We start from the raw sequence: 25,363 nt of genomic DNA, 5'->3' as shown, positions 1-25,363 counted from the left end.
GGAGATGTTTTTAAAATGTAGGTGACAAAAGCGAGTGAGTGATCGGATATAGGGAGTAAAGGAAAGTTTGGTGTCGAGTATGACCCCCAAGACAGCGGGCATGCTTCTTGGGAGTTATAGTTGAGCCCTCCAGGGTAATTTCGATGTTGGGTAGAGTGAGGTTAGTAGAAGGGAGAAACACAAGAAGTTCCGTTTTGGAGAGATTTAGTTTCACATAGAGGGAGGACATGATGTTAGAGACAGCAGACAGACAATCCTTGGTATTTTGAATTGAGGTAGGGGTGATGTCAGGGGAAGAAGTGCATAACTGGGTGTCGTCAGCATAGAGATGATACTGGAACCCAAATCTGCTGATTGTTTGTCCAATAGGGGCAGTGTATAGAGAGAAGAGGAGGGGGCCTAGGACTGAGCCCTGCGGAACCCCGATAGTAAGGGGACGATGAGAAGAAGAGGAGACAGCAAAAGATACAGTGAAGGAGCGGTCAGAGAGGTAGAAGGAGAACCAAGAGAGGGCTGTGTCCTTGAGGCCTATAGAGCGGAGCATGGTGAGGAGCTGGTGATCCACAGTGTCAAATGCAGCAGCGAGATCCAGGAGAATCAGCAGGGAGCAATGACCTATGGATTTAGCTGTTATTAGATCATTAGAGACTTTAGTGAGGGCAGTTTCAGTGGAGTGTAAAGAGCGGAAACCAGATTGTAAGGGGTCGAGAAGAGAGTTATCTGAGAGATAGCGGATTAGATGGTAGTGGACCAAGCATTCCAGGAGTTTAGAGATGAAGGAAAGGTTAGATACAGGTCTGTAGTTAGCAGTGCAGTTCTGGTTCAGGGATGGCTTTTTAAGTAAAGGGGTTATGATTGCATGTTTAAATGAGGAGGGAAAGATACCTGAAGAAAGAGAGAGGTTAAATATTTTAGTCAGGTGAGTGGTGACCACTGGTAAGAGACTGCAGGAGATGTGAAGGAATGGAGTCACTGTTGCAGGTAATAGGCCAAGCAGAAGCGAGGAGCTTGGAAACTTCTTCTTCTGAAACAGGCTCAAAGATGTTTAGTGAGCTTGAGGTGCGGCAGGAAATGTGATCCAGGCAGTGAGGAGATTGAGCTGAGATATCCTGATGGATGTGGTTGATTTTTTCTGGAAAATAAGTGGCCAGATCCTCACCGCTGAGGTTTGTGATGGGGGCCTGTACTTTAGGTTTCAGGAGGGAGTTTAAAGGGACTCTGTCACCTGAATTTGGCGGGCTCTCTGTCCGGTCTGATGGGCGGTGTTTTCTCTCCTTTCATGCACCCCTTCCTTTCCCGCTGGCCGCAATATTATCTTGAATATGAGTCTGTTTCCTCCGTAGTTCACGCGTGCGCAAAGCAATCTTGCCTTGCGCACGTGCAGTATGCTTTGCCCTTCTGTGGGCAAAGCTGAAAAGCATTAGTGCGCATGCGCCGGCGCACTATGTCCCGAAACACAGCGAAATTCTTCCGGGACATAGTGCGCCGGCGCATGCGCACTAATGCTTTTCGGCTTTGCCCGCAGTTGGGCAAAGCATACTGTGCATGCGCAAGGCAAGATTGCTTTGCGCACGTGTGAACTACGGAGGAAACTGACTCATATTCAAGATAATATTGCGGCCAGCGGGAAAGGAAGGGGTGCATGAAAGGAGAGAAAACACCGCCCATCGGACCAGACAGAAAGCCCGCCAAATTCAGGTGACAGGTTCCCTTTAAGGTTTCAAAAAGTCGTTTTGGGTTGTTAGATAGTGAGGTAATGAGGGTGGTGAAGTAGGATTGTTTGGCCAGATGAAGGGCAGAGTTATATGTTTTGAGCATGAATTGATAGTGGATGAAGTCTTCTGCTAAGAGACATTTTCTCCACTGCCGCTCTGCACACCTTGAGCAACGCTGAAGAAAGCGTGTTTGCATAGTGTGCCAGGGCTGCTGTTGTCTGTGTCGGGTCTCTCTGCGTGTTGAAGGTGCTGCTTCATCTAGGGCATTCTTCAGTGTATTATTGAAATGTGACAATGTTAAGTCTGTACTTCCCAGCCACATTCCAGCTAGACGTGCTTGGCCTCGCTCAATATTTAGCGAGGCTGCTCGTCTAGTTGGAATATGTCCGGAAGTATACATATTGCACACTTGTGGTCACATTACTGCCCGGTCTTGCTGCCGACACCAGAGAGTCTTGACGTGGAGCGCCATGTGAGGATTTGCAAGTCTGCAGTCACATAGAGTGACTGCAGACTTTTGTGTTAAACCTGCACATCCCCCTAATTTCTACGATCTGGTTAGCTGAGCTTGTACATCTATTGACATTAGAGAGAGAGAGATAAACGCTGCCAGATAATCAAGGTGGCACTTGTCCATTCATTTGTTACCTTGGGCTATGTCTGAAGGGGTTGTCCACTACTTAAACAACCTCGCCTTACATAATATATTGCAACTGGCCTCCCAGGGCTCACATGACATCATGTACTGTAAGCACTACAGCCAACTAGCGGTCGCTAAAGAGCCGCAGTTCTCCCACTTCCTTCAGAAGTCCAAGGTTTATGTAAAGGAAGTGTCAGAATTGCAGCTTATTAGTGGCCGCATTGCTCAAGTGGCATAACAATGCCATGTGAGCCTTGGAAGACTCGGTTTAGACCTCTCTGTTACGTCGCTGGTGCTAGATGTGCTGTTATTTTTATTTTATACTGATATTGCAAAGTATTTAATGAGAGGTGGTCTTCGAAACCAGGGCTGTGGAGTCAAAGTTGTGGAGTTGGAGCCCCTTTTGGTGGAGTCGGTGTCATGGAAATTGAGGAGTCTGGGTCAGAGGTTTTGCTTACCATCTCCACAGCCCTGCTCCGAACGGACAACTTAATAGGGAGATATGCAAACTCAATGAACACTAAAATGTTGGTGGATTCTCAATTGTAGATATACAAGAATCAGAACATAATTGACAATCCAACTGACGTACACCCAACACGTAGACTGGCAAGGGCTTCTATGAATCTTCTGGTGGCCTTTCTGCCCACTTGACATAATTGCCGGTGCTCAATGGATTACGGTACATCTCCTTGCCTAATCCATGTTTGCCGCCACTGGATTCTACTTCCTTTCTATCACAGATAAAAAAAATATTTACGTAGCATTTTATATATGGTGCTTGTCTCATGTATATATGAAGAAACCTACAGTACTCAGTACAAGTATGAAGAAGTAAAGGCCCTTTTCTATTTTTGAGGACGTTAAACAGAACATGGCTTAACTCTGAAATAATAATCACTTTTTTGAGTTTGGTCGTAGGACTCTGTATCCTCTCCATCTCTTGGACTACAAAGAGTTTGATTGAAGAGATCACTGAAAACTGTATTTGTCTTTGTTGCTCGAGCTCATAAATCACCCATTTATCAGATCCAGCATCAACCGTCCCAAGGAATAACATTTATCCCTTGAAGTCGGCCCTGTCATGAGCTAACCACAGTCTTCCACAGGTCTCCGGTGGCTTTATTTAATAAGTGCACATTTCTTGATTCACAATTTATATGGCATGTAATTTATTTTCAGATTTGAATTCATTTCCTGAATATGTGGTCGCCTGACCACAAAAATGAGTCGTTTCACAGTAGAGCTTTCCTTCTTACTCACGTATTATTTGCCTTCTTTTATAGATGTTCCCTAGATGATTCAAATGATTTTTTTTTTTTTTTTACATGTCTATAGAATTTACGGCGATTATTTTGCCGGCGTTAATGTTCCATTTCTATTGAAGGGAAATTATTCTGCTGGAGAGAAATGATTTGTTATAATGTGACGTCTTTTAGTGCGTTTCCTTATGAATGTAATCTTAAGAAGAATGACCCTCAGTCTGGGGATACAGACGTCAGCCCGCTGGATCTGCTCTCGGGAACACTTGTTGGTTTCCAGTGAGCCACATGTGCATTAGTATAAAGATTAGTTCATTGTTTGGTTGGAATCTTTCCCGTTTATTGGTATATTATATTATTTTTAGTATTTAGATTATAGTTATCGGGGGCTGCATGGTGGCTCAGTGGTTAGCATTACCTTGATCAAATCCAACAGGACAACATCTTTCTCTATCAAGCCCAACAGACATCATTATCTTTTATTGGGGTCCATCAATCGCTCCTTTGGGGATTTTATCCTTTTTATTGCAAGAATATGGAGGCATGTTGTTCAATTTTTACTGTCAAATGTGGTGGAAACCTTAACAGAAGCTCTAATAGGAAGTCTTAACAGATGTAAACGGAGCCCTAGACCCAGATAATAACACACATAAATATATACGGTAGATATAAAAAATCTACATACCCCTATTAAAATGGCTTTTTTGTCATGTGGAAAAAAAAGTCATGCCAAGAAGAACTTTTTCCCACCTTTAATGACATCCATAATCTGTACAAATCATTTGAGAAACAAATTGAAATTATTTTTAAAAAAATATTTAAAAAAGAAATCACAAAATAAAGAACAGAAAAAATATAAATCCAATAAACACAATTATTTGTGTAAAAAAAACAAACAAAAAAAAAAAAACATATTTGGTATTGCCATGTTCGGAACAGTCCCACTAGTTAGCCCTTTCAGGGAACACCGTTAAAAAATAAATAAAAAATAGGCAAAAAATGATGCTTTTTCTTCCTACCGGTGAATAAAAAGTTGAATAAAATGCGATCAAAAAAGACAAAATGGAAATAAAAATGGGAACACCGTTAAAAAATAAATAAATAAAAAATAGGCAAAAAATGATGCTTTTTCTTCCTACCGGTGAATAAAAAGTTGAATAAAATGCGATCAAAAAAGACAAAATGGAAATAAAAATGGTGTCTCTGAAAACGTCATCTTGTCCCACAAAAAAACAAAATGCAATTAAAAATAATAATAATTTTCTGTAAAATAGTTTTTATTTTGTAAAAGCGTACTTGTCTCTTGTGAGCAGCTTCCACTGTTTAGGCACATCAGGGGATCTCCAAACGGGACATGGCGTCCGCTAATTATTCCAGCAAATTTTACATTCAAAAAGTCAAATCTCGCTCTTTCTCTTCAGTAGTTTTCCCCCACATATGGGGTATCTACATAGTCACTAGAAATTGCACAACAAATTTTGGGGTCCATTTTTTTCTGTTACCATTGCGAAAATAAAACATTTTGGGTCTAAAGTAAAATTTTTGTGAATAACAGTTAAATGTTAATTTTTTTTCTTTCCACATTCCATTAACGCCTGAAGGGTTGATAAACTTTTTGAATGTGGTTTTGAACACCTTAAGGGGTGTAGTTTTTAGAATTGTGTCAATTTTGGGTATTTTCTATCGTATAGGCCCCTAAAGTCACTTCAAATGTGAGGTGGTCCCTAAAAAAATGGTTTTGTTAATTTTTGGGAAAAATTAGAAATCACTGATCAACTTTTAACACTTATAACTTCCAAGCAACAAAAAAATGTTTCATAAATTGTGCTGATGTAAAGTAGACATGTGGGGACTGTTGTATATTAACTATTTTGTGTGACATAACTCTCCGTTTTAAGGGCATAAAAATTAAAAGTTTGAAAATTGCAACATTTTCCAAATTTTTGCCAAATTTCCGATATTTTCATTAATAAATGCCAGTCATATTGAACAAATGTTACCACTATCATGAAGTCACGAGAAAACAGGTTCAGAATCGGTGGGATCCGTTGAAGCGTTCCAGAGTTATTACCACATAAAGTGACAGTGGTCAGAATTGTAAAATTTGGCCTAGTCCGTAAGGTGAAAACAGGCTTCTGGGTTAAGGGGTTAAGGCATGCATTTATTTCTCAACTGCTAACGCAAATTATTAAAGCCATTGTCGTAATGTCCTGTGTAAATGTTTCCCTATTTTTCAGAATTTGATAAAACTGATTTTAAGACCAATATCGTTTGCCTCGAAGATTTGAAGCTGGGGACGATTCTGACCGGGAAAGTGGAAAACGCCACATTGTTTGGCGTCTTCGTTGACATCGGTGTGGGCAAAGCCGGGTTAATTCCAATGCGTTATATAACAGAAGACAAACTTTCCAAGGAGAAGAGAAGGAGAAGTCTTGGACTAGGACCCGGAGAAAGGGTGGAAGTGAAAGTACTAAGTGTCGACATTAGACAGTCAAGGATTTCGTTGGACCTTTTACGCGTTTTATAATTCTTTTTCGATGCTCCAAGCTTCTGTTAGGAGGAATTCTGCTCTCCTGACATGTAAAGTGCCTCTGTGATTTAGGATTTGGAGCTGAAATGCCAGTCAGGAATAAACTCTGGCAGGATACTTTGTTATTTTTGTAACGCCAAGTTATTTCCTCTCACATCAGCGTCTGAAATGTCCTCTCCTTGTTTTATATGTTCCATAATATAGAGCAGAATCGCCGAGACAGGGAGCACTTTACCCAGGGTAATTGAGAACATTTTTTTTTCAGCTTTTATTCCAAATGAATTATTTTGTTTTGTACAGGAGTAAAAAAAAAATCCTCTGACTCGCTCCTAAAGAAAAAAAAATTGTAAAACAGACCAACCAGAAAACATAAATTGTTCTTAATATACTTTTTTGGGTGTTTGAGTACATTTTTTTTATATATATATAAAAAAGATACATCACATCACACCACTTTATAGGGCTATCCCCTTTATCTAATACTAGATGGAGGCCTGATGCAATCGCATCGGGAGGGCGGTAATGTCACGATGAGGGCAGACTTTGCAAATCTCTCCCCCCATGTGCTCACCCACCTATCCACTCTCTCTTTCCCCATGTGCTGACTTCTCCCATCTGTGCTCTGTTCTTTGACCTGTCTAGCCCATGTCCTACCCCTCTTGTCTGCTGTCTCCCCCCTTCCTGTGCTGTGTTCTCCCCTCAAAGACAAAACTGACATCACAGCAGGAGATCACAGAGGATACATTTTGTTAGGTAAAATATTGTTTAAAAACAGTCGGTGAAATATTTTAGCTCACAAAATGAATCCTCTGTGATCCCCTGCTGTAATGTCAGTATTGTCTTTAGCTTCCTCCCCTGCCCAGGAGATATGGTATGCTCCGTACAAGGTTAGACACAGACAACTTTTAAAATTAACTTTCGTTCATGGGAAAACCCTTTTAATGTGACCGGCTTCCTCTGCCTGTAGACACGTCACGCATCTGCTGCCGGGATCAGCCGAATGATTCACTGCACCTGCGCAGAATTCACGCAAGCGCAGTAAATCAAACCGCCGCCATCTTTGTGCAGACAGATATTGGCGGTCACATTAAAACTGCGCATGCGCTCCTCCTGTACAAAGATGGTAGCAGTCAGTGAATCATTCGGCTCTTCCCGGCGGCGTGTTCGCGACTGTACTCTGCTGGTGGTACCGCGCAAGAGGCTGCTTAAGGCATATTCAGTGTGTGTGGTGCGTACGGCGTATACTGTGGGTGTGTGAGGTGTGACGGTGTTTCACTGGTGGTTCCGTACAGGTGGTTCCGGTGATTGCGTACAGGCTGCAGTGGTGACATTGAGTCAACAGCGCTGCAAACAATCACTTGGTTCAGTGGCTATGCCAATGTAGATTGGCTGCAACCTGTAAACAATCACCTGAATTTAGGGGAAAGAGGAAAAGTGATGTTGTTTTTAACATAACCATGATGAAATAGATAAAGTTGAAATGTCAAGATCCTTTAACATATGACAAGAGGACACTCTTTTGGCATATTTCTGGTCTAATGGAGCCTGTTCAGATGTGTCCACCGTTAGCTTTTTTTTTTTTTTTTTTTGCAATCGCTTTAAGTCATAAAGTTTGTCATTATATCAATACATTAGAATCTCGCAGAATTTGATTAAAAAAAAATATATATATAAATATATGAGCTCATGCTATCACAGTCCACCACTGGATTCCCAGCTTTCTGCCTATGCATAGTGTACACAGAAAACTGTTAATTGGTGGTAAGAGATTGCATCTTCAATAGAGCTAGTAGAGTTGCAGCAGAAAAAGCAGAGATTTTATAACAAACACAGCAAGATGTCCAGTAAGTGACCAACCACTGGGAAAGGTTGCACAGTAGTAAAAACAAAAACCATAAACACAAAATCCCTAGCCTTGTCCAGACGCTAACAAAACAAAATAGATCCAGGATACTCAGACATGGCTAAGCTGGTCCCAGTTTGAGCAAACAAAATGACTTTTGTCCATAGCAGCCAGTGATATTTTCAGTACGGTGCACATGACCTGTGCAGTATTTTCTCAGAGAGAGATTCTGGCTTATCAATCTCTCTCCAACACAATTGACTCTGGTCAGCTTTCCCCAGCTGACAGCCCAAGGTGAACACCTAGCCTGGTTATAAGCACAGCCAGCCAGGCGCATCTCATCGGAACCTCTGCGTGCAGAATATGATAGCGGAAGAGACACTGAGTTTTTTGGTTTATATGATTTATGTGAAGATGGGGTAATTTGGACCCTTGGGGCTACTGCAGATGTCCATGCAAATTGGTCCAAGCACTGACCGCAAACATGACCGCACCATTTATCTATGAGACTGACACTCTGGTCGGGAGGGCTGCGGCCAGTCTGTGCTTGAACTGATTTGCACTGATGCCTACATGAGCCCAGCATAGCCTAAGGGTCCTAATTAGCCTACTGATGTATTTTTTATATATCTATTAAGTGCTTTTATCATCTATTATGGGATTTTTTATTTTTTTTTTATGTATTTTTTAGTAGCAGATTTGTGCTCTAAAATCCTCATTGAAACCACTTTAAAAAGTTTTGAATACTCTTCTTGTTAATTTCATGGGGAAAAAAAGAACTCTATTGTTCATACAGTGGCCTTTTTTCAGCTTTTTTTTTTCAGGCCATGGAAATTTGCTATGGAATAAAAAAAGTTACGTGTCAACTCTTTGAAGCGCATTCATCCACGGTCAAGTGAAAAGGCTTCCGTGTGGAGAAAAATAACACTTCAAGATCCTCTTTAAGAAATTCTTTCGGAAAAAATTTTTTGGGGGTGTGGATTACTGTTGAAAAACTCGTATTTTTCCACCTTCAAAATCTCTTTGTGAACATACCCTAACACTTTTCCTCAAGCGCTGCTCTGACACTTGTCTAATGTGCATGGGTGCATAAAGACAGCCTGGAGTGATCTTATAGGTGATGTTAAGTCTACTAAATACCATTTTATATGTGAACATTATTTCTTTTTCATCATATTAGTATGAAGGTTTCAGGAGATAATGTGTGATACCCAAGGGAGCCTGTGTAACCTCCGGTTGAACCATCACACTTTGGTCTTAAAGGAGCTGAAAAATACTTTGATTTAACCACGAGAATGCAGAGAAGTAATTTATTTTGTATTTTAGGTCAGTTTATTTTTGATAGAACAAGTTTTACTTTCATTTGTTGCCATTTTGTATTACTTTTTATTTTGGAAAAATGCATAGGAAATAAAGCAAAACCACCACAATATGGATGCAAGGTAAATCGGTTCCTTCCTTTGACTATTCTCCTGTATACAACATCCCTTGACTATACTCCTGCATACAACAGTTAGACTAGAGCTAGACGACAACTTTGTCTACAACAGCTGCCATGTGAGTGAAGTTGGCTTGGTGCCGCAGCTACATCTCAGCGCTATATGGAATCACATTTCGCATCTACTCAACCGCAGCAAGCAAGTAGCAAAAAATTAGATTCGGTTGGATTTTTTGCAACTTGCTTGTTGCGGTAGAGTAGGCGTCGCAGTGTGAACCCATTCTGTTGTATAGCCCTATGGTGGAGCATCTTGAAACTTTATGCTGTGCCGTTGCTCTGTTATTCCTAGTAGAAATATATGACTGACTATACCGACATCTGGGCGGTACCTGTTAGGGCAGTGGTCCCCAACTTTAATTATATTCCGGTCTGAGAAAGGTTCGCGAGCCACATCCAGATCCCACCACACTCCCTTCATGGAGTGGTGACACTTGATCCCACGCCTCCTCAAGCGACACCCAGACCCCCTCATTGCTAGTGAAATAATAACCAAAACTTTCTCACCAAACTCACACTGAGACAGTATACTTACATCTAGGGGTTCCCATCTTACCCTGACTTTATATTCTTGCATCAAGCGATCCCACCAAACGGTCGCATCTGGCTTCAAGCACCTACTCTGCCTGGCGGTTTCATCCTATTTTTCAGAATACTATACTTAATTTATTTCTAAACCCCCGAGGCTAGTATATGTATCCAGGTTTCCTCTTTTGTGTTGGACTATGCACAAAAGTCACCATCTGCATATCCCCAATGCATATCCCCAATCTCCAATGCACCAAGCCAGTAGACCATTATGAGCCTGAAATCATAGGCCCCTGAGCCACAGGCTGGGGATCCTTATATTATCCAATCGGTGCTGACTGTTCAGGCCATTTGGGACACACCCTTTTGAAAAAGAAAATGGTAGCATCTACCAAAAAAGAGAATATTGCAGAGTTATTGGAAAAGATGGTCCAAAATTGTTATTTCACGAGAATTGTAAGTATTTATTAAGACAGACTTATCGGAAGTGGTGGCGGGTCCTTTCTAGGTGCTTAGATTCCGATAGTTACAAGAAAGTAAATTATACACTTAGTTAATAAACCTACAGGTTTGGGTTTCTGACACTTATTGCTTTGTGTAATCCTCTCCCCCAGCAGTTTTACAATTGTTCTCTCCCTAATGGGTCTCCCATCTGCAAGAGCTGATTGACAGGCCCGTTTGGGAGGTTGAGTTGCCAGACTCCAATAAAGAAGGGTCTTGGGAAAATGTTAAGGTAATTATTGATGGGCCACAATCCACTAATCAGACAATTTGCAAAATGAATCCCATATTCCCTTACTAGATTAGTTTTCTTTTTTGTTTGTGTTTATAGTGCACATTTACAACTCCAGTAACCACCCGTCTCCCCGCAGTCCAATTAAACTTCTCAAAGGGTTATACATTAAAGGGAAGGAATATTGGAAGTGGCTTGTAATTGGTTTTGCTCTTGTTGTTGCCACATTCGTTTGCCGGTTGAGTTTTATAATCTGATAATAAAAGCAGAAAGAAAAGTATAAAAAGTAATGGAGTGTTTTACTGTTACAAGGTAGAACATGAGCTTGGGGTGTGCAGGGCTCTCTGTTGCTTCCACAGCCTTCTGAGCCTTTTATTTGCCAGTTTACTAGGTTCTAGCTTCTCATGCTTGGCGACTAGGGCTGGACTTTGTCGCAAGACACTAATTACAATGACACAATACAACATCAATGCCTAAACTAGACACAGAGGAAAAGTTGATTATTTTTTTCTAATTACCATATATCATCATGGCAAATTTCCTCATGGCAAGTTTCTCTGAATTGATTACTTTAGTCTTACTTGCCATAGCATACACATATTTAGCCAAATTTACAAAATGGCTCCATGCAATTGGGCACACAGTTATTACATGTAAAAATAAAAGGTTTATCAACATAGTAAAATTTTTCATTGCATAGTGCATCCTCGCCACTGATTCCTAGCATGTCTAATTATTCCACCTTGCATTGCATATTTTAGTTGTATTACATATCTCACTTATCTGGTACCAACATATAGTTGTGCCGACCATTTCTGCATGTTTTGTTTAAAGAGTCGGTAAGCCACAGTTGCAACTCCGACTCCTGGATTTTATCAGGTTCCGGCTCCGACTCTGATTCCTTCATAAATGGCCAATTCGTAACAATAAATTTATTGTTGTAAAATATTAACATCGTGCTTATTCAGTTTCTCACCATCATATAAGTAATCAGACCACTTGGTAATACTTTTATTCCTCATGTACTCACAGTTAACTGATGCAAAGTTTGTTGAAAGGATAATACTTCTTACAGTCTTCCTCTTCTGAGTAGCAGCTGTGAGATGCTTGGAAGACGCACACCAAACATCTAGTCTAGAGGAGGAGCTTTACTACTATGAATTTGCAACACATTTTCACTTTTAGTTTCATACATTGTAAGTAGGGGGGTTGGGGCAGCATGAGGTTAACCAAGTATAAGATTAGATAAGGGCAGTGGAGAACAGTGACACACAAGAAGTAAGAAATGTCTCTATCTCCAGCAGAACTGCTTATCACTGTTGTTCATAGTTTGATAGAACATATATATTTGAGTAACATTTATAAAATTCATATGAAAGTTCAATTATGAAATATTAATACATTTTTTAAAAGCTGGAGTCGGTACATTTCTACCGACTCCGACTCCACAGCCCTGATATCCACTACTCCGACAATCCTTTCTTGATTACAATATATGACAAAAACATAAGAAAAAGAAAAATGATCCGATATCCCGAGTAGCAGTAAAAATGCAAAACTTTATTCAAAGGAGCAGAGAAAAGAGAGGGAATGGAATAATGAATGCACATGTGCAAAATTGGTGCGTGTCTGACACAGGAGCTAGTCAAAGAATTCTATGTATCTAGAAATAGGCATTTATAGTCTTACTCAAGAATATTACCCAATAAACAATTGTCCCATGACGAAGGCTCTGCTGAAACGCGCATCGGGGTGGGCGCACATTCTGCCATGAACTTTTTCCCCTTCTGGCATTAGTACATGAGGTATTTATTTGGAACACATACTTGTACTTACTATTATGCTTTCATCATGGTTCACAGATCAACTTATTGGCCTTATGGTGTTGTGCAATTGTTTCTTGAGTAATATTTTTGAGAAAGACTATAAATCCCTGTATCTAGATACATTGAATTCTTTGACTACTCCTGTGTCAGACGTGCACCAATTTTGCATATGTGCATTCATTATTCCATTCCCTCTCTTTTTATCTGATACTTTAAATATGTTTTTGTCATCTTCTCCCTGCGATTTGTCCTGATAATACTAACGAGGTTGGTGCTATACAATGCATGTTATTTTTAACATCTGAGCTACTACATTATATATTAGACATGCAATATCTTTCCATGAGTATTTTATAAAATTCCCCCATGTAGAATAAAAACACTTAATCTCCCCTCCGGTTACATGACGTGAGCCGTGCAACCAATCAGCGGTCGCTAATGGGCCGTTACATTCTCACTTAACTGATATCCAGAAGTCAGAGTGAAGCGGCCACGGATTGTCTGCAGGACTCACACAACATAATGTCACGGGAGAACCGACGTCGCTGGAACAGTGCTGGCATCGGAGGTGATTATAAGGTGTTTTTACTGTACGTGGGGCAATATTGTAATTGAGAAAAGGTTGTCCACTTCTTTGAGAACTACAACTTCTCACAATACAGGCAGATGGGCTCACACAATTTGATCGAAATGTAGCCTCAAATAAATAATTATTGTCTGTATAGCAATAATCTAGCTCAAAATTCATGTATTCAATGTATTTGTCTGCCATACTAATGCATTTACAGTGGCCTGCACCAGTGCATTTATTTAATTTTGCTAGTAGGTGCTTGTCAGTTCCTTTTTTACTAATGATCATTTGATGATTTAATAATCAAACCCTTGACAGGCTGCAATGGATCTCACAACAACTGGGGGCACAAAATCATGTTTCTGCTTGTCACTGTATGCCAATCATTTTGAAGAAAGACAAATCTGAAGTCTGGAAAAATATCATAGTCAACTTTTTAAGAAACCAGTAGTTATGAGCGAGTGTACTCGTTGCTCGGGTTTTCCCCTAGCACGCTCGGGTGATCTCTGAGTATTTGTTAGTGTTCGGAGATTTAGTTTTCATCGCAGCAGCTGAATGATTTACAGCTATTAGCCAGGCTGAGTACTTGTGGGGATTCCCTAGCACCCAGGCAACCCCCACATGTACTCAGCCTGGCTAATAGCTGTAAATCATTCAACTGCGACGATGAAAACGTAATCTCCGAACACTAACAAATACTCGGAGATCACCCGAGTGTGCTCGGGAAAACTCGAGCAACGAGTATACTATCTCATCACTAGAAACCAGTTAACCTATAATTTTTGGAGAAATTGGAAAAAAAAACCATGCAAAATGGGAAGAATGTACAAATTCCATGTAGATTTTGCCTTTTGTCCAATTTAAAGTGAATTTGACCCCAACCATGTTATTAACCTGCAGATATGATGTTAATCTGCAAGTTAATAGTGTTCTAAAGCCAGTGTTCACTGGAAACCTGGCTACCGGTAGGAAATTAACCTTATTCCTCCTGACAGCCTTGTGCTTTCAGTCATGGAGGTGCAACAGCCGCAGCTATAGTCATTGCTCAGTATATGGTGAGCGGAGGCTGTACCTGCTGATGCACTGCTGAGCCAGCTGTCAGTCAGTGTCGGGGCGTGGTTACAGTGACTAATGTTGCACCAACTGTCTATGACTGAAAGCCAGGGGCTGCTGGGAAGAATAAAGTTAATTTCCTCCCGGCAGCTGCGCTTTAAGTGTGGAGGCTCACAGTCTACAGGGTAATGGGGAAGTAAACAGTATGTCGGGAGGTTGCAGCAGTTTCAGTGGTGTTGAGGTGGCAGCAGGCTCATTGCAGGTTGTAAGCTTTCTTGAAGAGTTGGGTTTCCAAGTTCTGTATGAAAGTTCTGAATGTGGGAGGCAGTAGGATATGTTGGGGCACAGAATTCCAAAGGATGGGGGATACTCAGGAGAAGTCTTGGAGGCGACTGGGTGAGGAAGATACGAAATCGAGAAGGAAGTATTGTGAGGACCGGAGGTTATTCTGCAAAGCAACAGTTCGAAACTCTGAGCTCTTGGGATCCATTATCTAACCATAGGGTCCAGTCACCATTCATGTCATTTCAGCCTTCACAGGACTATCAGTCGAGGTTACATGGAACACATGGCTGTTTTATGAGCAATTATCCCATGAAAAATCTTGTGTGAAAGATCTTGTGTCTTTCTATAATGAATATCACCTCTGAGAATACACCGGCTGTGACTCGCGCAGTATAATCTGAACATGTAGGGAGCAGGACATTTGTTTCAAGTGTAGCTGTCAAGATCAACTAAAATGTTTAATGCAGCTTCGGAGAAACGATTGTTCACCAGACGAGCCTCTATTCAATGGTTGTTCACTTGTCAACCTACTTATGTCTAATTTGCATGACCACAGCTAAGGTTCACCAGAGCCCACTTCTGGCGGTCAACATTGGCCAATCTGGAATCTTTCAGTTAAACCTTTAAATTGTATGACATTTCCTCACCGACCTTCTTCCCTTTGACTTGACACCAACGGTGTCTGTATCAGCCATTACTCAGTACCTCAAAATACTTTATCTTTGGATGGAAGTTGGATTCATGTCAACGTCTTGTAAAAATATCTACATTTCAGCAGTTTGCTAGTTATCTGTCACTATCCATTAAATCCCAGTTAGGACCAGTATATCACTGACTTGGAAATGTATTCTTCTCTTCTACTATTAATATAACACACATCCAATTGATAGAAGGTTATTACAGCTGACAGCCCTTAAGTGATCTAAATATTAAAATGAACGCCCCGCCATCATTGCACAGTGCCATGGGATTCTCGCTATATCTACACGAGCATTCTTCTCTGCCCCCATGGATCAAAAATGCCATATTTCTTTCTTAATCATTAACCCCTGATTCAACGTAATTGATCTAGCTCTTTAGTAGTCATTGAAGAAGTTCTTCAGAGATACATAAATTAAGTAGATGCTTCCTGAGGCTAGACGGATTTCGGAGGAGACGACATCACTGTAGGCTTCTGGGACGTTCCCCGGAGATGCGGATTTCTAACTATAAGCATATTTCTATTAGTATTTGTAATGTACACAGGCTGCTGATGCCTGGAGCCTGCGAATAACTGATGAGGAGAAGATTCCATCGGGTGTAGATTTTATTAGCACAATTCTTAATAAAACAAAAAATAAATTAAAGGAAAAACTCCATGACGGGCGGATAATGTGATAATTAGACCCGCTGCAGGGAACGCTCTTACAGAGATCTTGCAAGATGAGTAAACCTCCCATAATAACAGAAATATTCCTACTCTTTTATATGATGCAGACGCAATTAGAAGGTATGAGATGACGAGCGTTTTACATATCATCAGCCTAAGCGCTTATTCTTTTTAGGAAGGATTTTGTGGAATTTCTTGGGAAAATGTAAAACTAGAAATGAAGAAGAGAAGCACAGATGCAGCCATTTACCCTGTCTCCTACAGCGTTTCGGCTACAGTTTTACATGTGGCGTGAAGTGTTTTACAATCATGTTTTATTTCCGACATAATTATTTGTACAGTTTTGCGGGAAATATTGATTTATAGGGTATTCTCAGGTTATGAAGTTATCCTATCCTTAGGAATAGGGTAGGGTTATTTTTTATCTAAGTGGTGAAAAAAAATTCCAAAGTTCGCTTAAAAAAAAATTTAAAAAAAAATTTGCGCGATTTTCCGATACCCGTAGCGTCTCCAATTTTCGTGATCTGGGGTCAGTTGAGGGCTTATTTTTTGCGTGCCGAGCTGGCGTTTTTAATGATACCGTTTTGGCGTAGATACATTCTTTTGATCGCCCGTTATTGCATTTTAATGCAATGTCGTGGCGAACAAAAAAACGTAATTTTGGCGTTTTGATTTTTTTCTCGCTATGCCATTTAGCGGTCAGGTTAATCCTTTGTTTTTATTGATAGATCGGGCGATTCTGAACGCGGCGATACCAAATATGTGTATGTTTGATTTTTTTTTAATTGTTTTATTTTGATTGGGGCGAAAGGGGGGTGATTTGAACTTTTATATATATATATATATATATTTTTTTTTTTATATATTTTTAATCACTTTTTTTTTTAAATTTTGGCATGCTTCAATAGCCTCCATAGGAGGCTAGAAGCATGCACAACTCGATCGCCTCTGCTACATAGAGGTGATGCACAGATCACCTCTATGTAGCAGAAATGCAGGTGTACTTTGAACGCTGACCACAGGGTGGCGCTCAAAGCAATTGGCCATCAACAACCATAGAGGTATCAAGGAGACCTCTGGTTGTTATGGCAATGCACTGCTGACCCCCGATCATGTGACGGGGGTCAGCAGTGCGAGGACACCTGGCCGCGCGGCCGGGAGCGCTAGTTAAATGCTGCTGTCAGCGCTTGACGGCATTTAACTAGTTAATGGGCGCGGGCGGATCGCGATTCCGCTCGCGCTCATTGCGCGCACATGCCAGCTGTACAAAACAGCTGACATGTCGCGGCTTTGAGGTGGGCTCACCGCCGGAGCCCACCTCAAAGCAGGGGATCTGCCAGGAGCGCCTAAAAATGTGTAAGTCGTGGTTAGTCCTAATTTCTTGGGATAGAGTATTCCAGAGGGTTGGTGCAACTCGAGAGAAGTCTTGAAGCTGGGAGTGGGAGGTACGGATTAGTGCAGAGGTTAGTCGAAGGTCACTTGCAGAGCATAACAAGCGGGTAGGCCGATAAACAGAAATGAGGGAGGAGATGTAGGGGGGTGCCGCAGTGTGGAGAGGTTTGTGGTTGAGAACAAGCAGTTTAAATTAGATCCTATAATGTATGGGCAGCCAGTGCAATGACTGGCACAGCGGACGCGTCTGAGTACCGATTAGACAGATAGATGAACCTGGCTGCTGCATTAAGGATGGAATGGAGAGGAGAAAGTCGAGTGAGGGGGAGGCCAAAACGTGTACTTGTAGATACATGTCACATAATCTACAACAAAAATGCACGAAAAAAGCAGCAAAACCTTTTTGTAAGCAACTTTTTTATTGCCAAGAGAGCTGGTTTTGGCTGTAGAAAAAAAAACACATCAAAAAAAGTATCGTGTGAACATATTCGGAATGCAGATCGAGCAGAATTAAGCCAGACACAGTCTAGAAAAATGAAAGGAATCCACTAGCCAGCTTCCGCCTGGTTCTCTCTTCTTGGTTCAGCTTGACTGACATGTCCAGGGAGCTGCCCAGATGACTCTTCTTCCCATGTCCTCTCAGGACTTTCTCCCTGTGTCTGGCTCACTCTGAATGTAGCTCTGGCAGCATGGATCTCCTGACGTGCACTTGAAGAGATTGGTAGCCATGGTGCATGCTGCAGTCAGAAGAATATTGCAATGGTAGACCAGATTTATATACACGTACTATGGCTCTCATTGATCAAGACTTGCGCTGTTCATGCTGTTCTTGATGAGGGGACGAGCTGGAGCCTCTTACTGAATTTGGCGCATCTGAAAAGTGGCGTCACATGCGCCACGCCACAGTCTGAAACCGGAATAAGATTTGTGCCGTAAGACGAGCCTTGACATCACGCCCTAGTTTTGACGGAACTGGGCGAAACGGCAAAAGTCACAATTTTTTTGGCATAACCCTGTGTGGCGCAAAAAAATTGTGACTTTTCAAAGCAATTTGATGAATCGGAGCCTATATATGCATTTTTAACATACAACCCCCATGTTTGGGTCATGCGAATTATAGTATAATCATTTATTTATATAAAAACATTTAGGTTCTGTTAAAAAAAAATTAGATGGGGATAGTTATTATTTTTACATGGAGATTCTCGGGAGTTGATTGCAGTCAGATCTTGTAAGCCTAAATTACATTTCACCACTCATTTTATAATAATTGTAAGTGGTACAAATGGTAAATCTCCAGGGGGGAGGGCTGATTGTCAGAAGGCTTCCTTCTCTTATTTAATACCATTAATATAATCTCATTATCAAATATTGAGAAATTACATGTGAGTGAGGAGGATGATCTGCACCCAGCGAGTACCATCTACTCAGTCCTGATTGATGGCTAACTTGTTCACTTGCCATAAATGATTGATGGCCCAATACTTGTGTTCCAGCTGTGGTACAGATGTGTATTTACATGCAGCACTAAAGATGTTAACATCTCAATTATTTCTCGTGGTTGGGGGCTTTCGTGCCTGGTGAATAACTGATATTTGATTAGTCAAAATTAAAGGAATACTCCAGAAAAAAAAAGTCTGACAGTGTTATAGCTAGTATAAACAGAATAATCCACAAAAGACCAATCCCTTTTAAAAGGGGTAACACTCCACGAAAACTGAAACATACTAACTTCTAAAATATGAAAATGTATAGAGGATAAAGAAGTGTTTATTTCACAAAAGGTATTGTTAGGGTTGGCGGAACGCACCGAATATATATTTATTAGAAGAAGTTGGAACCCGGGATCCACCGTGCAGGAAAGCACCTGCTGCTAGATATGGCGGTACAATATAGTAGTATAAACAGACTCTGTTACTTCACAGACTCTGTTACTTCACAAAGTCTGTTAGCAGAGATAACGCTGTGCCCTGTTTGGCTCACAGAGGAACACAGCTACTTGGTAGAGCAGCTGGTGGTCATGCAGTCAAATACAAACATGAAACTCCTCGCCGGAGGTTCCAGAATTTTAGGGGCTTATTTCAGCCGGGTCCCTGACAGCATACAAACATGACCACACTGGCGCTGAGCTCATACATAAATTGATACTAGCGCATGGCCGTGCGGTCATGCGCACCTCTTATAGCTGCAGCAAGTACAGGACCTTCCTAGAAGGACCAATGAAAGGCTGCCACAAATGTTGAACACCTTCAGGACCTTCCTAGAGGACCAATAGGATTTGTTGCAGTACCTGAGCATGTGACCCTTGATCTCCAATGAGAGATCTTACCCTGGGCATGCTCAGAAGGGGAAAAGTAGGACTTGGTCCCAAAGACGTCTGCTCGCTGCTGACCAGTACTGGCTACAATGGCAGAAGCTGTAAGGACAGCAGTAACCCTTCGCACAGTGTCAGACTGAGCATGACGCTGGGACCGACGCCTCCGCTGAGCAGGCTCCACTGCGGCAGGAGGAGAATGGGAGACCACAGCGGAGATGGCTCGAGATTCCCCCTGTGCAGAGGCAGGAACTCGACCCCTAACATTACCCCCCCTCCTAGGCCCCCCTCCTTGGACCTCGCCACGCTCGAAGGCAGCAATGAGCTGCGGAGCCCTAATATTCTCAGCAGGCTCCCAGGACCATAACTCTTCCAGTCCACCAAATAAAAATTTTTGCCACGTACCACCTTGCACCCCAAAATAGCATTCACCTCATAATCGTCCGTAGACGAACCTGATGTCCCGGCAGATGACTCGGAAAACCAGGACATGTATACGGGCTTCAAGAGGGACACATGAAAGGTGTCGGTGATACCCAGACGTGGCGGAAGGGCCAGACGGTAGACCACTGGGTTAACCTGTTCGAGGACCTTGAAAGGGCTCAAGTAGCGAGGAGCAAACTTAGTGGAATCAGCTCGCAGCCTGATGTTACGGGCGGAGACCAACACTAAGTTGCCAGGAGCAAAGGTCGGAGCGGGGCGCCGATGTGCATCGGCGGAGGACCTCATTCTCTCCTTGGAGGCCCGAATGGCATCCTGAGTGCGGTCCCAAATGTCCCGCGCCTCCACAGCCCAGTCTGCCACCCTGGAGTCAGCGGAAGATACGGGCATAGGCACAGGTACCCACGGATGCTGACCATAGTTTAGGAGGAATGGGGTCTGTCCGGTGGCATCGTCGGCTACGGCGTTATTCAGCGCAAACTCCACCCATGGTAACAAGGATGCCCAGTTATCCTGCCTGGTTGAGACAAAATGTCGAAGATATGTGACAAAGGTCTGGTTGGCCCTCTCTACCAACCCACTCGTCTCGGGATGATAAGCTGAGGAGAGATTCAACTCAATGCTGAGTAGATGACAAAGCTATCTCCAGAATCGAGACACAAACTGGGGACACCGGTCACTGACAATTTTGTCCGGCATACCATGATGGCGAAATATGTGTTTGATAAACAACGCCGCCAGAGTCCGTGCAGAAGGTAGCCGTGGAAGAGGCACCAAGTGCACCATTTTGGAAAACTGGTTGGTGATAACCCAAATAATGGTGCAGCTACGAGACTTGGGTAAGCCCTCCACAAAATCCATCCCGATCATCTCCCAGGGTCTGTCTGCCACCGGCAGGGGATGAAGCAACCCAGCTGGCCGTTGATGAGGAGACTTGTTCCTGGCGCAGGAGACACATGCCCGAACATAGTCTGCGGCATCACGGGCCATACGCGGCACCAATATGTCCTTGCCAGTAGCGCAGATGCCCTTTTGGTCCCAAAATGTCCACCCACCCTAGACGAGTGAGCCCAAGAGAGAACCTCTGGATGCAAACTGGATGGTACAAAAGTCTTGCCCGGAGGCACAGACTCTAGCGAAACCGGGGCCACAGTTCTCAGGATTTCTGAAGGGACAATAAGCCGAGGCTCCTCTTCCTCCTCGTCAGATGATACAACGGAGCGAGAGAGAGCGTCGGCACGAATGTTCTGCTCCCCGGAAAGAAAATGGAGGGTGAAATGGAACTGAGAGAAGAACAAGGACCATCTGACCTGGTGAGAATTTAGCCACTGGGCAGTCTGTAAATAAACCAAATTCTTGTTGTCAGTGAATACTTGGAAGGGAAAACGAGCCCCCTCCAAGAGATGTCTCCACTCTGAGAAGGCTAACTTCATTGCTATCAATTCCCTGTCCCCAGATGGACTAATTCCTCTCCGCTGGTGTGAAGGTTTTGGAAAAGAAGAAGCAAGGATGCTTCCGACCTTGAGCATCCTTATGGAAGAGGACTGCTCCAGCACCAACGGAAGAGGCATCCACCTCCATTATAAACGGCTTATCTACATCGGGGAAATGTAGAATGGGAGCGCTAGCAAAATTAGATTTAATAGAAGTGAAAGCCTTGGAGACCTCCACAGACCACAATTTGGGATTTGCTCCCTTCTTGGTGAGGGCTACCAAGGGAGCTACCAAAGTTGAGAAATGAGGAATGAACTGGCGATAATAGTTAATGAACCCCATAAAGCGCTGCACTGCTTTAAGGGAGTGGGGTTCTTGCCAGTCCATCACCGCCTGTAGTTTGGCAGGATCCATAGCCAATTCTTGGGCGGAGATGATATAGCCCAGGAAAGGTAAAGACTCCTGCTCAAACACACATTTCTCCAACTTGGCGTAGAGGGAGTTAGTTCATAAGAGGTCGAAGACTCTGCAAACATCTCTCCGGTGGGAGTCAATATCTGGAGAGTAGATGAGAATATGAAAAGCCGGAGGAGTGACTGCTCCAGTAAGGAGGGAAATAGGAGAGCAGGGCTGGCCAGACAGGTGCTGGTAGTGGGCAACTCAATTATTAGGGGAACAGATAGGGCAATCTGTCACAAAGACAGGGATCGTCGAACGGTGTGCTGCCTACCTGGCGCTCGAGTCCGACACATCGCTGATCGGGTGGACAGATTATTGGGAGGGGCTGGTGAGGACCCAGCGGTCATGGTGCACATTGGCACTAATGACAAAGTTAGAGGTAGGTGGAAGGTCCTTAAAGATGATTTCAGGGAATTAGGCTGCAAGCTGAAAGCAAGGACCTCCAACGTGGTATTTTCCGAAATACTGCCGGTACCACGTGCCACGCCAGAGAGGCAACAGAGATTAGGGAGGTTAATAAGTGGCTCAAGAATTGGTGTAGGAAAGAGGGGTTTGGGTTCCTGCAGAACTGGGCCGACTTCTCAGTTGGCTACAGGCTCTACGCTAGGGACGGGCTGCACCTCAATGGGGAGGGTGCAGCTGTGCTGGGGGAGAGAATGGCTAGAAGGATGGAGGAGTGTTTAAACTAGGAATTGGGGGAGGGTATTCATTTTATAGGAGGGGAAGATAGTGCAGACAGAGACCTGGGCACAAATAAGGAAGTTGGGGGTGGCAGTGGCATGGGGGGTGGGGTCAGAACAGTTAATAATTTAAGAAATAGAAGTACAGAGAGGAACATAAAGTGCATGTATACTAATGCCAGATGCCTCGCCAACAAAATGGACGAATTAGAACTAATGTTGTTGGAGCATAATTATGACATGGTGGGGATATCTGAAACGTTGCTGGATGAGAGCCATGACTGGGCTGTTAACTTGCAGGGCTATAGCCTGTTCAGAAATGACCATACAGATAAGCGAGGGGGTGGGGTGTGTCTATATGTAAAATCGTCCTTAAAACCCATCCTGCGCGATAATATAGGTGAATTTAATGAAAATGTAGAATCCCTGTGGGTGGAGATAAGGGGAGGGGGAAAAAATAATAAATTACTGATAGGGGTTTGTTATAAATCTCCAAAAATAATGGAAGCAATGGAGAATATCCTCGTAAAGCAAATAGATGAAGCTGCGACTCAAGGAGAAGTCATTATTATGGGGGACTTCAACTACCCTGAAATAGATTGGGGAACAGAAACCTGCAGTTCCAGCAAAGGTAATCGGTTTTTGACAATTGTGAGAGACAATTACCTTTCACAACTGGTTCAGGACCCAACAAGAAGGGGGGCACTGCTAGACCTAATATTAACCAACAGGCCAGACCGCATATCAAATATAAGGGTTGGGGGTCACTTGGGAAATAGCGATCACAAAATAATAAGTTTTCATGTATCCTTTAAAAAGATGTGTAGTAGAGGGGTTACAAGGACACTAAACTTCAGGAGGGCAAATTTCCAACGGATGAGAGAGGATCTTGGTGCAATTAACTGGGACGATATCCTGAGACACAAAAATACACAAAGAAAATGGGAGACGTTTATTAGCATCCTGGATAGGACCTGTGCACAGTATATACCATATGGGAATAAACATACTAGAAATAGGAGGAAACCAATATGGCTAAATAGAGCTGTAAGGGGCGCAATAAGTGACAAAAAGAAAGCATTTAGAGAATTAAAGGAAGTAGGTAGTGAGGAGGCATTAAATAAATACAGAAAATTAAATAAATTCTGTAAAAAGCAAATCAAGGCAGCAAAGATTGAGACAGACTCATTGCCAGAGAGAGTAAAAATAATCCTAAAATATTCTTTAACTACATAAATAGTAAGAAACTAAAAAATTATAGTGTTGGCCCCCTTAAAAATAGTCTGGGTGAGATGGTGGATGAGGATGAGGAAAACGCCAATATGCTAAATGACTTTTTTTCATCAGTATTTACACAAGAAAATCCCATGGCAGACAAAATGTCTAGTGATAAAAATTCCCAATTAAATGTCACCTGCTTAAAATAATGGGATGCATTAAAAGAGGCATAGATGCTCATGAGGAGAATATAATTTTACCTCTATACAAGTCACTAGTTCGACCACACTTAGAATACTGTGCACAGTTCTGGTCTCCGGTGTTTAAGAAAGACATAGCTGAACTAGAGCGGGTGCAGAGAAGAGCGACCAAGGTTATTAGAGGACTGGGGGGTCTGCAATACCAAGATAGGTTATTACACTTGAGGCTATTTAGTTTGGAAAAACAAAGACTAAGGGGTGATCTTATTTTAATGTATAAATATATGAGGGGACAGTACAAAGACCTTTCTGATGATCTTTTTAATCATAGACCTGAAACAGGGACAAGGGGGCATCCTCTGCGGTTGGAGGAAAAAAGGTTTAAGCATAATAACAGACGCGGATTCTTTACTGTAAGAGCAGTGAGACTATGGAACTCTCTGCCGTATGATGTTGTAATGAGTGATTCATTACTTAAATTTAAGAGGGGACTGGATACCTTTCTGGAAAAGTATAATGTTACAGGGTATATACACTAGATTCCTTGATAGGGCGTTGATCCAGGGAACTAGTCTGATTGCCGTATGTGGAGTTGGGAAGGAATTTTTTTCCCCAATGTGGAGCTAACTCTTTGCCACATGGGTTTTTTTTGCCTTCCTCTGGATCAACATGTTAGGGCATGTTAGGTTAGGCTATGGGTTGAACTAGATGGACATATAGTCTTCCTTCAACCTTAATAACTATGTAACTATGTAAGAATATAATCCAGATAGACTACGACCGAGGTGGAGAGCATATCCTGGAAGATATCGTTTACAAAGTCTTGGAAAACGGCTGGGGCATTACAGAGCCCAAAGGGCATCACTAGATATTCATAGTGCCCATCCCTGGTGTTAAAAGCCGTCTTCCATTCGTCCCCCTCACGGGTGCGAATCAGGTTGTAAGCACCCCGCAGATCGAGTTTAGTAAACACCCTTGCTCCCCGAAGCCTATCAAAGAGCTCAGATATCAGGGGCAGAGGATACTTATTCTTAACGGTGATGGCGTTAAGACCCCTGTAATCTATGCATGGACGTAGTTCCCCGTTCTTCTGCACGAAGAAGAATCCAGCCCCTGCAGGTGACACTGACTTCCTAATGATTCCTCTTGCCAGATTTTCCTGGATGTACTGTGACATTGCCTCCGTCTCCGGGAGAGATAACGGAGAAACTCGACCTCGGGGAGGCTCAGCACCAGGCAAGAGGTCAATAGGACAGTCATAGGGGCGGAGAGGTGGAAGGGTCTCCGCAGCTCTTTTGGAGAACACGTCCACATAGGGCCCATACTGCTTGGGGAGAGAGGATAGATCTGCGGGTACCTCAGTAGTAGCAACCTG

General features: G+C 42.6%; 1 protein-coding gene across 3 annotated transcripts in view; it reads left to right on the top strand.

The window, feature by feature from the left end:
* SRBD1 (S1 RNA binding domain 1) overlaps positions 1 to 6,535 on the top strand; it is a 268,478-nt gene extending 261,943 nt beyond the window's left edge. For all 3 annotated transcript variants that reach the window (XM_069768624.1, XM_069768625.1, XM_069768626.1), the window contains one exon: positions 5,855 to 6,535. In XM_069768624.1, the coding sequence (XP_069624725.1) occupies positions 5,855 to 6,144 (290 nt within the window). In that variant the 3' untranslated portion in view covers positions 6,145 to 6,535. The remainder of the gene's footprint in view (positions 1 to 5,854) is intronic.
* Positions 6,536 to 25,363: the final 18,828 nt, after the last annotated feature.

The sequence above is a fragment of the Ranitomeya imitator genome, chromosome 5 (assembly GCF_032444005.1).
Source record: "Ranitomeya imitator isolate aRanImi1 chromosome 5, aRanImi1.pri, whole genome shotgun sequence".
NCBI classification, from domain to species: Eukaryota; Metazoa; Chordata; class Amphibia; order Anura; family Dendrobatidae; genus Ranitomeya; species Ranitomeya imitator.
The sequence above is the reverse complement of the archived record's forward strand: the minus strand, read 5'-3'. Positions and strand labels throughout refer to the sequence as shown.